At 42.5% G+C, this 12,353-nt stretch overlaps 1 protein-coding gene across 1 annotated transcript in view; it reads right to left on the bottom strand.

The window, feature by feature from the left end:
- The window catches only part of LGR6 (leucine rich repeat containing G protein-coupled receptor 6), a 134,232-nt gene extending 126,166 nt beyond the window's left edge, over positions 1 to 8,066 (bottom strand). The window contains exon 1 of the mRNA XM_070939894.1: positions 7,840 to 8,066. Within this exon, the coding sequence (XP_070795995.1) occupies positions 7,840 to 8,066 (227 nt within the window). The remainder of the gene's footprint in view (positions 1 to 7,839) is intronic.
- Between the last annotated feature and the right edge of the window lie 4,287 nt (positions 8,067 to 12,353).

Genomic DNA, 12,353 nt, shown 5'->3' with positions numbered 1-12,353 from the left:
GAGAAGTCCTAGCACAGGATCCTAACTGGTGGGTCCCAGAAGATGTGTCTTCTATTCTATGGTGCCTGTTTTATGAAATGTTCTTCTCCCCCAGCCTCCTGAAGTGAGGTTAGTTCCATCCGTGTTAATGTTCAGGAAGTCCTCAAGATCTGACTATGCCATTAGATCCGGGGATCCCCAGGGACTGGTGAAATTCTGAGATGGGTCAATGTCTGTGGTTAATATTGTATTTGTTAGTATTTAATTGTATACTGTCCAGAGTCCCTCTATGATTGTTTTATAATTTTAATAATGATTGTCCTTATATATTGACTTAATGTATTATTGTATGAGACTCAGAAATGCTTTTTATGCGATAGACCACCATATAAGTTTGATAAACAATTCAACAAACAAAAATAAAGCAAAGATTTATATTTTGCTTATTCTTCCAAGATTCCTGCATGATACACTCCAAGGGGTTGTTTGAAGAGAGTCCAAAAGCCATAGACAATATAAAGATGTGTATCTATTGTATGGGAACTAGCGTATGTCACATATACTAATAGCTTTACAGCAGCTTCACTGGTTCTGATCCATTTGTGGATTCATGGTGCTGGTTTTAATAAATAGTTTAGGACCGGATGCCACAAATACAGCCTCTGTCTATATATTCTGCTATCTGGTTTGAAGCAGAATGTGACTGAGAATAGAACCTTTGTTATTTTGAGATTTTTAAATTGGAAATAGGAATCTCCCTTGCTGGAGAATTTCAGAATGTAAAATCTGCCATGATTAGTACATAACTAATATAGGTAAACTTGTTCTCTCTAGAAATATCATTCTCTTTTGCAGCATTTGCTTTCTGGCCAATAAAAATACCCCAGTACAACCTGTTTCAGCAGAAGGCATAATTACATCCACTGTCCACCACCTTGCAAATGAAAACAGCTTCCTGGACTGTTATGCTACAAAATAAATAACTTGAAGACACAAGATCTTTGGAAGATGAAGTTGAACAGACAAAAATCATAAAATTGAAGCTTCTTAGGGCTTTGTGTATTTTTGTGTATTCCTTAGTGTACTCATTAGGGCAGTGTATTTTGCCACCAACTTTGTTACCGTGTTTCCCCGAAAATAAGACCCTGTCTTATATTTTTTTGAATCCTGAAATAAGCGCTTGGCCTTATTGCCATGTGCTCAAAAGCCCGATTGGGCTTATTATCAGGGGATGTCTTATTTCAGTTTGATACTTTATTTAGAAACCTCTGTGTGGGAATAACACCAATATTATACATTCTGTGTTTTCCATGACATACAGAGTTGGCTCCTTCTTAAGTATATGCAGAAACTTCAAGTTGTAGTAGTAAGAAGCATTTTACTAAAGAGACATTCAAAATAATGTCCCGGTGCCTGGAGGCTGTGCGGATCTGGATGGGGAGAAACAAGCTCAGATTCAACCCCTCCAAGACCGAGTGGCTGTGGTTTCCAGCGTCCCGGTATAGCCAGCTGGTTCCATTGCTGACTATTGGGGGTGAGATCTTGGCCCCCTCAGAGAGGGTTCGCAACTTGGGCGTCCTCCTGGATGCATGGCTGTCTTTAGAAGATCATGTGATGGCTGTGGCCAGGGGGGCTTTTTATCAGGTTCGCCTGATTCACCAGTTGCGTCCCTTTTTGGACTGGGATGCCTTGCGCACGGTCACTCATCCCTCATCACTTCCCGTCTGGACTACTGTAATGCTCTCTACATGGGGTTCCCCTTGAAGAGCACTCAGAGGCTCCAACTGGTCCAGAATGCGGCCACGCGGGTGATTATGGGAGCGACACAGCGCACCCATGTAACACCGCTCCTCCGTGAGCTGCACTGGCTTCCGGTAGTCTTCCGGGTGCAATTCAAGGTGCTGGTTACCATCTTTAAAGCGCTCCATGGCTTAGGACCTGGGTATTTACGAGATCACCTTCTGCCACCGATAGCCTCCCACCGGCCAATTCGCTCCCACAGAGAGGGACTCCTCAGGGTGCCGTCGGTCAAACAATGTCGACTGGCAACCCCCAGGGGGAGAGCCTTCTTTGTGGGGGCACCTGCCGTCTGGAATGAACTGCCCCCGGAGATACGGAATATCCCTGATCTCCGTGCTTTCCGCCGTGCCCTCAAGACCCTGATGTTCCAACAGGCGGGGCTAAACATATGAACATGTGAATGATTTTTTAAATGTGATCTAATTCTGGGTTTTATTTAATTGACCAAACTAAGTAATAATTTTAATTAGCAATTTTATGATGTGTGTGTGTCTATATTTTTCTTGACTGTACTCCGCCTTGAGTCCTACGGGAGAAAGGCGGTATAGAAATATAATAAATAAATAAATAATAAATAAATAATCATTAGCCATGCCTGTTGGGAGTTGTATTTCAACAAATATCTACAATGTCCCAGATTTTCCACTTCTGCCTTAATCCAACCAGTAAGCAATTTTTTGAATGTAGCAATAACATTTCTACATCTTCTTTTGAATGAATACAGTTATTATCCAGTGCTCGCCCACATTCTAATGCTAGCACTGTAGATAGAAGCTTTTTGGTAATTTCAAATACTAAATTCTAACACCTTTTCCTCAGTACCCAGAAGGATGAAAAGATAGACTAAGCTCAAGTTAACCGGGGACAGCTTTTTGCCTGGGATAAAGTCCAGATTGTACAACTTTTCACTGGCTATCCTGTTTGCATTCAGCAAGAAATTTAGAAGAGACAGGAGAAAGATGGCACTTGAATTTCAAATTCTTACATGGGGTGAGAAATTCCAAAGATGGGTGAAGAATGTTGAAGAGAATTGGAAACTCGGTGAACATCTACTAATTCAGCTTGCACAAGTTCAGCAGCGGAGAAGAGAGAACAAAGCTGAGATAACTAGAGAGATTGCTATTTATTGCTACAATCAATATTACAACACAACACACGATAAACTGGGATGGAAAAAGAGCAACATAGGGTCACTAAGACAAGCTTACTCTTCAGGAGTAGTTTGTTACTGCCTCCTTCCAATGATAATGGGGTTTTTTTCACTTCCCAAGTAATATCTAGAATCCTAAGATATCCTAAATCTAATAGTCTTTCATTCAAGGAGGCCTACCTGGGTTAAAGATTAATACTATACCAAAAAAAAAAAAAGAGCTGAAGAAATGAATGATGCTATGAACCTGTCCTTAGATGAATATGTTGATTTAATCTTATATTAGCACCTTTGTCTCATGGCCATGTGACTATTGAAAAAGAATCTAAAGTGTGTAGGTAGCTGAACTGGGCTGAAATCAGCCATGGCAGAATAAAACACTCAGTGGCTGTAGATAAATCTATTTAAAAAATAACTATTTAATTAAGTTCTGAAAGATTCCTTTTCTCTTGAGTTACTGTATTCAATAGAGAATGGCTTCTTTACTGCTTTATTATGTCACACTGGAAGTATTTTAGTCCTGGCAATAAAACTAATGTAATTAAACTCACTTCATTTACTTTTGTATAGAAATACCCTATCTACTTTCCACAAAAATATATTTTCAGGTGTAGGTTGCAAAACCAGATTTTGCCTGGTATGTTGTGTGAATCCAATTCATATTGCTAATGTATGGTTTAATGTGTTTTGCAAGCCAGAAAATTGATCTGAATAAACTCTGATTAAATTAAATTTGTGTGAATGCAACCATGATCAAAAGATTTCTAAGCTGTGATGTGGGAGATCTAGTTATTTTTACTATTCTATATTAAATATTTTCTGAATACAATTCATTTACAGAATAGATTCCATTTGTCTTTTAGGGAATTTGCAGGAGACCTGATGCTTCTGTGAAATGCAAAGGAAAAGTTTTAAAGGAATTGTTATTCAGAAATTAAAAAGTTGGAGGAACTCTATTTAAGGATGCATTTGGAAACTATATTTTACAGTGTAAGGTTGATTCCCTTAAAGAACTGTCAATGGCGCCACCATACGCTGAAACTAAATTATTGTCTCCTAGAAGGATGTTCCTAGAAGAGTTACAATGTGATTAAAGATTCCTTTGAGCTTAGCTAGACTTCTAGGTAACTATAGAGAGAAGTCAATGTCATTTTCTTGGCAAACATTTAGAAGTGGTTTGTCCAGATATTTTTTAAACTCCCAGATCTAGCTTACAATTCTTGTATGTATTAATATCAGTCCTTTAGATTTACACTAAGTTTGCTCATAAAAATGATAGATCAATTGAAAGCAATTAATATTTGCAGATGCCCTAAATTCAGAGCTTTCTAGTTGGAGCAAAAAATGTCTCCTGCCCAAGACATTGTAGTTTTAACACCCAGACATGATCTTTGAGCTTCCATAGCCAGAATAAGCTTTTTAGTAGATTCCTCGAATCTGCTGCTTGTGTTGGAGTAGAACTCGATTTTCAGTCAACTATGCCAAAGATGGGAGTTGTAGTCAAAAATCCCTGAAAAGCTCCTGATTGCAGAAGTTTATCACATGTGCTCTGGCAATCTCAATAGAACTATGACTACTAAGGATCAAATTATCCAGGATATATTAATAAGTGCAAGAATGCACATGTTAACAAACCACAAAAGCAAAGATGTGTTAAGACAGAATTTGAAAGAAAGGGAGGTACTGAAGCTTTCTCTTCACCATTTCTCTACTCCAAAGTTTCTCAAAGACTTTTTCCTTCAACGATATTAAATACACGTTCACCTTTCTTCCTAACATAGCATAATTCTAAATTCATAGCTACAGCCGAAAAGGACCTTTGGTGCCCCTTTTTATATTCTCGTTCTCATGCCTGAAAGATGAAGAGTCTTCCTCACAGAGTTCATATGTACAGTACGCATTCCAGCTTTGAGATGAGAGACTGGTTGTGTTGACCTTGTGGCTAAGATCGCTTGTGTCAAACGCAGGGCTAGTTCAGCACCAAACAAATAGAACATTTGTCGCTGGCCTTAAAAGGGGTGCTGATTTGCAGCATAGCTCTCAGTCCTGCTAGCACTTTCAGCCATAGGAAGTCAAAGCAGGCTGTACAGGGAGAGGGGAAGCAATATCAACAGTTGTTGCTGCCGCTGCTGTAACTCAAAGACTTGTAAAGTAATTGCACAAAGGTGCAAGCAGGGCTTTCTGTAAGTAAATTACTTCTGTAAGTAATCAGGTGACTTGATCAGGGTGTCTCTAGGGCAAACTGAAGGGAAAGTTTTCCCCCCAAGGCCTTGAAGACAAAGCAGATTTGGATGAATTCAGAGGTGGACAGGGTCCCTTAAAACCGTGAAATCCAGCAGGTTCTGACAGGTTCTGGAGAACCGGTAGCGGAAATTTTAAGTAGTTCAGAGAACCAGCAAATACCACCTCTGGCTGGCTCCAGAGCGGGGTGGGAATGGAGATTTTGCAGTATCCTTCCCCTGGAGTGGGGAAGGAATGGAGATTTTGCAGTATCCTTCCCCTGCCATGTCCACCAAGCCATGCCCACCAAGCCACACCACGCCCAACAAGCCATGCCCACAGAACCGGTAGTAAAAAAATTTGGATTTCACCCCTGCCTTATGAGCATTTTAACATTAGCACCATATAATGCTGCACTGTGAGCTACAAATTAGGCCATCCTTATTTCACTTTGTTAGATTCCTAAGTGTGTTCTATAGAAATCAGTTATTCACATGTATTGTGCAAAAATCATGCCACGGACTGGAAAAGTTGCATTTTAAAGGGGAGAGTCTCCCAGCCATGAAAAGTATTATATATAGGGAAATAATATTTTGGGGTGCAGAGCTGATTTCTGTTATTTAATAAGATTGCTTATGGAGCCACTAGGTTGACTAGTATGAGAACCTACTTTGACTTGCTCAATTCTGTTTTTTTCAGTCTCCCCACTGAGGCTTCATTGCTGAAGCCAAAGATTTTCACTAATTCATGTCCCCCCCCCCCCTTTTTTTTTTTTTGCAGAAGGACTCTGGATATAGAACTTTGGGCACCCGAGGCAATATCTTGGTTTTATATATATAGCTTACCATGTTAGATATTTGCACTGTAGATCGGAGCCTGTAATACAGTGGACTAAAGCACTGTTATTAATATCTGCTGCTTGCAATTACTGCAAGTTCAAATCTCACCAGGCTCAAGGTTGACTCAGCCTTCCATCCTTTCAAAGGTAGGTAAAATGAGGACCCAGATTGTGGGGGCAATAAGCTGACTTTGTATAAAAATATACAAAAGTATGAAGGCTATTGCTTAAGCCGCCCTGAGTCTCCGGAGAAGGGCGGCATATAAATTAAAGCAAAATAAATAAATAAATAAATCTTCAATTATCTAGAAAACTTTCCCTCTTAAATATCTCTCCCCCCGCTCCCGCCGCCCCCAGCTTGGTGTAAAGGAGAAACACGTTCAAATAGCAATCAGAAAGCCAAAGTCTGGAAGATAAGACAATTGCATTACCTCCTGAGTTTAATCCAGTTTTCTTCTTGAAATGGCTATAACTATATTTCTCTTAAAGGAGAAAAACTGGCTTGGCAGGAGATACCAGGTGTGAGTATTCTCCTGCAAAGAAGTCAGAAATGCAGCAAGACCCAAAGGCAAAGCTCCCACCAACTCTTTGCCCTGACCTCTAGGCAATGCTGTTTACAGTACAGATTATTTAGTGCAGCGTTTTTCACATTTGGCAACTTTTGACGTGTATGGACTTCAGCTCTCAGAATGCTGACTGGGAAATTCTGGGAAGTTGAAATCTGGACATCTTAAAATTGCCAAATTTGAAAAAACATCGATATAGTGTCAAGAAACAGACAGGAACTCTCTTTGTCAGGTATCCCACAAAACCTTTTCCACAGATTTCCGGACAGCCTTTCCCAAACTTTTTTGCATTGTCTCTTTGTATGATTTCTTAAAGCAAAGCCAAATTCTTTCACTCCCTTCGTCAGCGCAGGGAAGTTTAGCTAAACTTTCTCTGCCTAAATATGCAAAATCTCTTTCATAAGCGGGCGACTGTCTGATTTCAAAGCGAAAGCGCCGCTTGGAGAAAACAGCCACGAAGCACGCAGGGAGGCAAGGATTGCCCAGTTTTGCTACCCACTCATTCATCTACGCTGCAGATAGACGAGCAAACAACTTTCCCAAGAACAGATTGGACGTGGCTGGGACCGGTGGAAGCGAAACTTCAAACGTTTCTTCTCTACCATGGTTTGGGTTCACCGGACCAGAATAGCTTGCTCCTCTCCTCTCCCCCCTCCCCCACGCCGACCCCTTCAGTTTCCAAGCCGCGGGGGACAAACTGGATGTTGACCCTCCCCGAGCCTCCAAATCCCCAAACGATCCCGGCCCCTTGACTTGAGAACTACGGAAGAGAGAGATGGGATCCCCGTCGCAGTTTGCCCTAATTACTCAAGATAAATAGAGTCTTAAACAGCCAGAATCTGCCCCGCAAACAAGCTCTGTTTCCGCTGATCCGTAGCAATCAAGAAGTAACGCAAGCAGAACATCGCAGTATAAACAGGCAGAGAGAGAGAGAGAGAGAGAGAGAGAGAGAGAGAGGGAGAGAGAGAGAGAGAGAGAGAGCAGGAGGGAGAGAGGGAGAGGAAGAGGAAGAGAGGGAGGGAGAGTGGGAAGAGAAAGAGAGAGAGAAGGAGGGAGGGAGGAAGGGAGAGGAAGAGAGGGATGGAGAGGGGAGAGAGAGAGAGAGAAGGAGGGAGGGAGAGAGGGGGAGGAAGAGAGAGAGGGGGGGAGAGGGGGGGAGAGACGGGGGTGGGGAGGGATACGGCTAGAGGCGCCCTTGGCAGTTCTGCCCCCCCTCCCCCCTCCCTTCCCCTCCCCGGGAGAAGCAAAGCAAAGCAAAGCAAAGCGCCTGACAGGTCTGTGCTTACAGGTAGGCGGTGAAGGGGCTGAGGCCGGCGGGCACGGAGGCGAGCGCTAGTTCGGAGCAGTCGGCGGAGAGCGCGATGCCGTCCTCCTCGCAGTGGCAGAGCGGCGGGCAGAGGACGGCGACCCCGGGCGGCTGCGCCGCTGCCAGCGTGCCGGAGAGCGCCAGGACGAGCCAGCAAGGCAAGAGGCTGCCCAGCCGGGCGGCGAGCGGACCTCCCGCAGCCAGCATGCTGGGCGCCGCTTGGCCGTCTCCCTCTGCCCGAGCGGTGCGCGGGAAGACGCCAAAACTGCTACCGCGGCCGGCTGCACCTTCCGAAGCTCCTGTGCTCGTCTTCCTCGGCGCCGCCGGGAAGGGGAGGCATGGCTGGATGGTCGCGGTTATTGGGTTTCACACGGGCTGGGCTGGGCTGGGCTGGGAGGTAAAGACTCGCGGGGAGGAGTTAGAGACCGGGCGCCTCGATCCCTCTGCCTCCCTCGCGCAGGCATTTCATTCAAAGAGAAGGCGCGGAGAAGAGACCTGCCAGGAGCCCAGCAAACATTGCTTTGCACCCAGGCTCACAAAACGCTTGAGAGAGAGAGAGGGAGGGAGGGAGGGAGAGAGAGAGAGAGGGAGGGAGGAAGGGAGGGAGGGAGGGAGAGAGAGAGAGATAGAGAGGGAGGGAGGAAGGGAGGGAGGGAGGGAGAGAGAGAGAGGGAGGGAGGGAGGAGGGAGGGAGGGAGAGAGAGAGAGAGAGAGAGAGGGAGGGAGGGAGGAAGGGAGGGAGGGAGGGAGAGAGAGAGATAGAGAGGGAGGAAGGGAGGGAGGGAAGGAGGGAGAGAGAGAGATAGAGAGGGAGGGAGGAAGGGAGGGAGGGAGGGAGAGAGAGAGGGAGGGAGGGAGGGAGAGAGAGGGGGGGAGTGAATGAATGAATGAATGAATGAATGAATGAATGAATGAACAAACTCTTTCTGAGGAAAGTATAGCATCCCTTCTAAGCACCTCAAGACGTTTTGGACATCCGTTCTTGCCAGCCCCGGCTACCAGGGCCAATTAAAAGGGATTTAAAGAGAGTTGTAGATGCCTATCCCTGTCTAACATTGTCTGCCCTAGGCCCATTCTGTTACAAGGACTTTTGGCCTGGTGTCCTTTTCCTCCTGCCCACTATTCTACAGAGGTGTGTGCTTGTTACCTCAAAGAGAACTCTAGTTTGTAAAAAGCATGTGTTATTCCAGAAGGAGTTTTCCTTTGCACATCCAGGACTCTCTCTGTTAAGGTCAAGTAAATATAGACTGCTACAGTCTATAGGCCCAGAATTTCTCTTACTACTCTTTTTCTTCCTATCTATTTTCATTCAAAAAATGAAACTGTGGAGAACAATATTTCCTCGCTAAAATGGGGGTATTCGTGCATTTCTTTAATAAGGTTGCCATGGGTTAGAGGTGAATGTCCTATTTTTATGTGCAAACCTCTGTTTAATGTTTGCAGCATTCCTGGCTCCCTAGACTTCCATTAAATCCCTAGATAACTCTTTCCACTGGACTGCTGCAGTAACTATGTTTTTGTTAGCATTAAGGGTGACTTATATTCTTAAATGATTGTTAGAAGATTTTTCCACCCAGATTTTTGGTGGAAATTGTCAAAAGGCGCCCTATGTTGAGCCTTAGATTGTTACATTGGCCCATTGAATCAATCCTAATTTTACTGGTGCAATTTAATGTAAAGATTCCTAGACAGTCGAATTAGTCCATTTAGGCTCTTCCTCCAGGGAAGAGACAATCCAGTGAGAGGTGTGCCTGGAAAATTTAATTTAAAAGCATACTGAGACTTAAAGAGACATATTAAGCAGAGATTCAAATTAGGTGACAAAAAGTAATATAGCCTCTCTAAATAGAAAGAAAAACATAAATACATAATGGCTGGAAAAGTTCAGTCAGCAAAGTAACAAAGGCACCCAGCCAAGAGATTTATCTGCGTGCATTTCACAGAAGCTACTTCCAATGCTTCACCTTTTTATCCTTGATATTCTTTTTTCTTCATACATTGAGTTGTATTGAGTTGTACCTATTTAGTATCACTGAATTGTAAAATCATTGAACTGGAAGGAGCATTGGAGCCTGTGCAGCCTGTTCTCACCAGTACTATTTCTTTCTGACTAGTAGTAAAGCATGTAAACAGGTTCAATGTACATGCTGAACCCTACCACAAATGTGCAGTGCATTATATAGGTCCCCAGAGATATTCAAATTTGTTTTGCCTATGTGCCCTCACATGTGCAAGTTACTAGGGCTTACGGTATGTAGGGCAGTGGTGAAATCCAATTTTTTTTACTGACAGTTCTGTGGGTGTGACTTGATGGGCGTGGTGTAGCTTGGTGGGCATGGCTTGGTGGGCGTGGCTTGGTGGGTATGGCGGGGAAGGATACTGCAAATCCCCATTCCCACCCCACTCCTGGGGGAAGGATATTGCAAAATCTCAATTCCCACCCCGCTCTGGGACCAGCCAGAGGTGTCATTTGCCAGTTCTCCGAACTACTCAAAATTTCCGCTACCGGTTCTCCAAACTACTCAAAATTTCTGCTACCAGTTCTCCAGAACCTGTCAGAACCTGCTGGAGTTTATCCCTGATGTAGGGCTATTGTAATGGCTGGATTTTGCAAGACTGAAGGATTTGCTGGAGTGAATCAGAAGTAGCTCACACTTGCTTGTTGTTTTCCAGACAGGCAGCTTTAGTCTGCTCAAATAAGACCAACAAAGAGTCTTATTCTTATAGTCACTGGTCTTTTTTTTTTTTTTTTTTTTGCAGACAATATGGTTTTGTGTACCTGTTATTGGGAAGTCCCATTTGCATTGTTTTTGCAAAACTGTAATTCCTCTCACTCAAGACATAATTCTGGGCATGAGTAACATCTGATCCACTGCATATCTACTACCACAAGCTCCTTCTGGTTGATGTCTGAAGGATGCAGATCATGAAGATTATGCCATCAAGTCAGTTAGCAACCACATAGACTGGGTTTCTCCAGAATAAATGTCAGATTAAGGAAATGTGAAATAAAGGAATTTGACTAGGAAATTATCTGAACTTTTGGACAAATTCTCCAAAGCAGATTCCAACATAATCAAACTTATTTACTTAGCCAGCTATTATTTAGATACAACTCTCATAGTTTTAGACATAGAATCAGTTAGAGATTACCAGATTCCCCAGTTAAATTGGTTTTATTCTCATGCGTGAGCATAAAGATAATGGCAGCAGACAAAACAGAAGAAAGCACACCTAGGGTATCATTTTTCATTGGATTTATTTATTCATTTATTCTACTTGTAGTGGGTCAAATCCTGTAGTTCTTAGACCCTGCTTTCTAACCTAACAAAGTAAAATTTATCCATTAAAATAAAAATAGCATTAATAAAATTAAAATTCTGATAAAACAAAATTACGATAAAATTGATCGTTGTAACACAAGCTCAGTGAAAAACTTATTTCTACCAATTAGAAACTGAGTTAGTACATTAATGCATCTCTCAAGAAAATAATAAGTTTACCATTTGACAGTAGTAGTTTTTAGCTGTAGAACAGGACTGTCAAACTCACGCCCTGCGGGCCAGATGCATCACGTGCTGGCCACCCCCACACCCGGTTTAGCGAAGGAGAAAACAGTCCTGATACATCACGTAATGCCGTCGTGACGACACAAGTTTGACACCCTTGCTCTGGAATAACTTCCCCCAGCCTTGCAACCTTCCTATAGCCTGGAGGTACCATGTTGAAGAAAGCTACATTAGTAGAATCCTTCTGTTCCTTTGAGTTAGGCTTTTGGTTGAGCTGTGTTGCCATAGTCAAGCATATTTAGTAGCTTTTATAAAAATTCTGCTACTAGGATTTTCATGACTATATCAAGATACCATAGTTAATTGTTCCTTGAGATGTGTAAAGGCTAATATGAATATAATGTGATTGGTGATATACAGGGAACCATAATAAAAAATGTGGAAGACCTATCTGTAACTGGATTCAACCCTTGTGCTAAGGCATAATGTGGCCTTTTTGGGGGGGGGCAATCATTGCAGTGTGTAATGAATACTTTATAGGTTAACATGAATTTGGACCCTGACAATTGTGATTGATAGTATAAACCATCATTAAGCAAATCTTGAGTTAGTGCAATATATCAAGTCAGTCTATATGTTTCTTGGTATTTTCTGGACTGCACAGTCCAAGGAATTTGTTTCAGATGGTGGTAGACATTGTCCACAATACATTATATCAGTTTGACACCAAAATAATTATCCTAATTTCTCACAAATTTTTAACAGTGAAATAAAAAAGGATAAAGTATAGAAGATGTCCCCTACATTGTTGGACAATCATTAAAAATTATATTTATTCAACTTTGGAAGATTGGCTAATCATAGTCTGTAGAAGAATTAGCCATTCATACAATGTACCTAGGCTACCTTTGTTTCCAGCCAATATGTTTCTCATAATGGCTTTCAAAAAGAATATACCAAATCACAATAGGCAATAAAGCATGCA

The sequence above is a fragment of the Pituophis catenifer genome, unplaced genomic scaffold (genome assembly GCF_029215685.1).
Source record: "Pituophis catenifer annectens isolate HBS135680 unplaced genomic scaffold, rPitCat1.0.hap2 SCAF_3, whole genome shotgun sequence".
NCBI lineage: Eukaryota > Metazoa > Chordata > Lepidosauria > Squamata > Colubridae > Pituophis > Pituophis catenifer.
The sequence above is the reverse complement of the archived record's forward strand: the minus strand, read 5'-3'. Positions and strand labels throughout refer to the sequence as shown.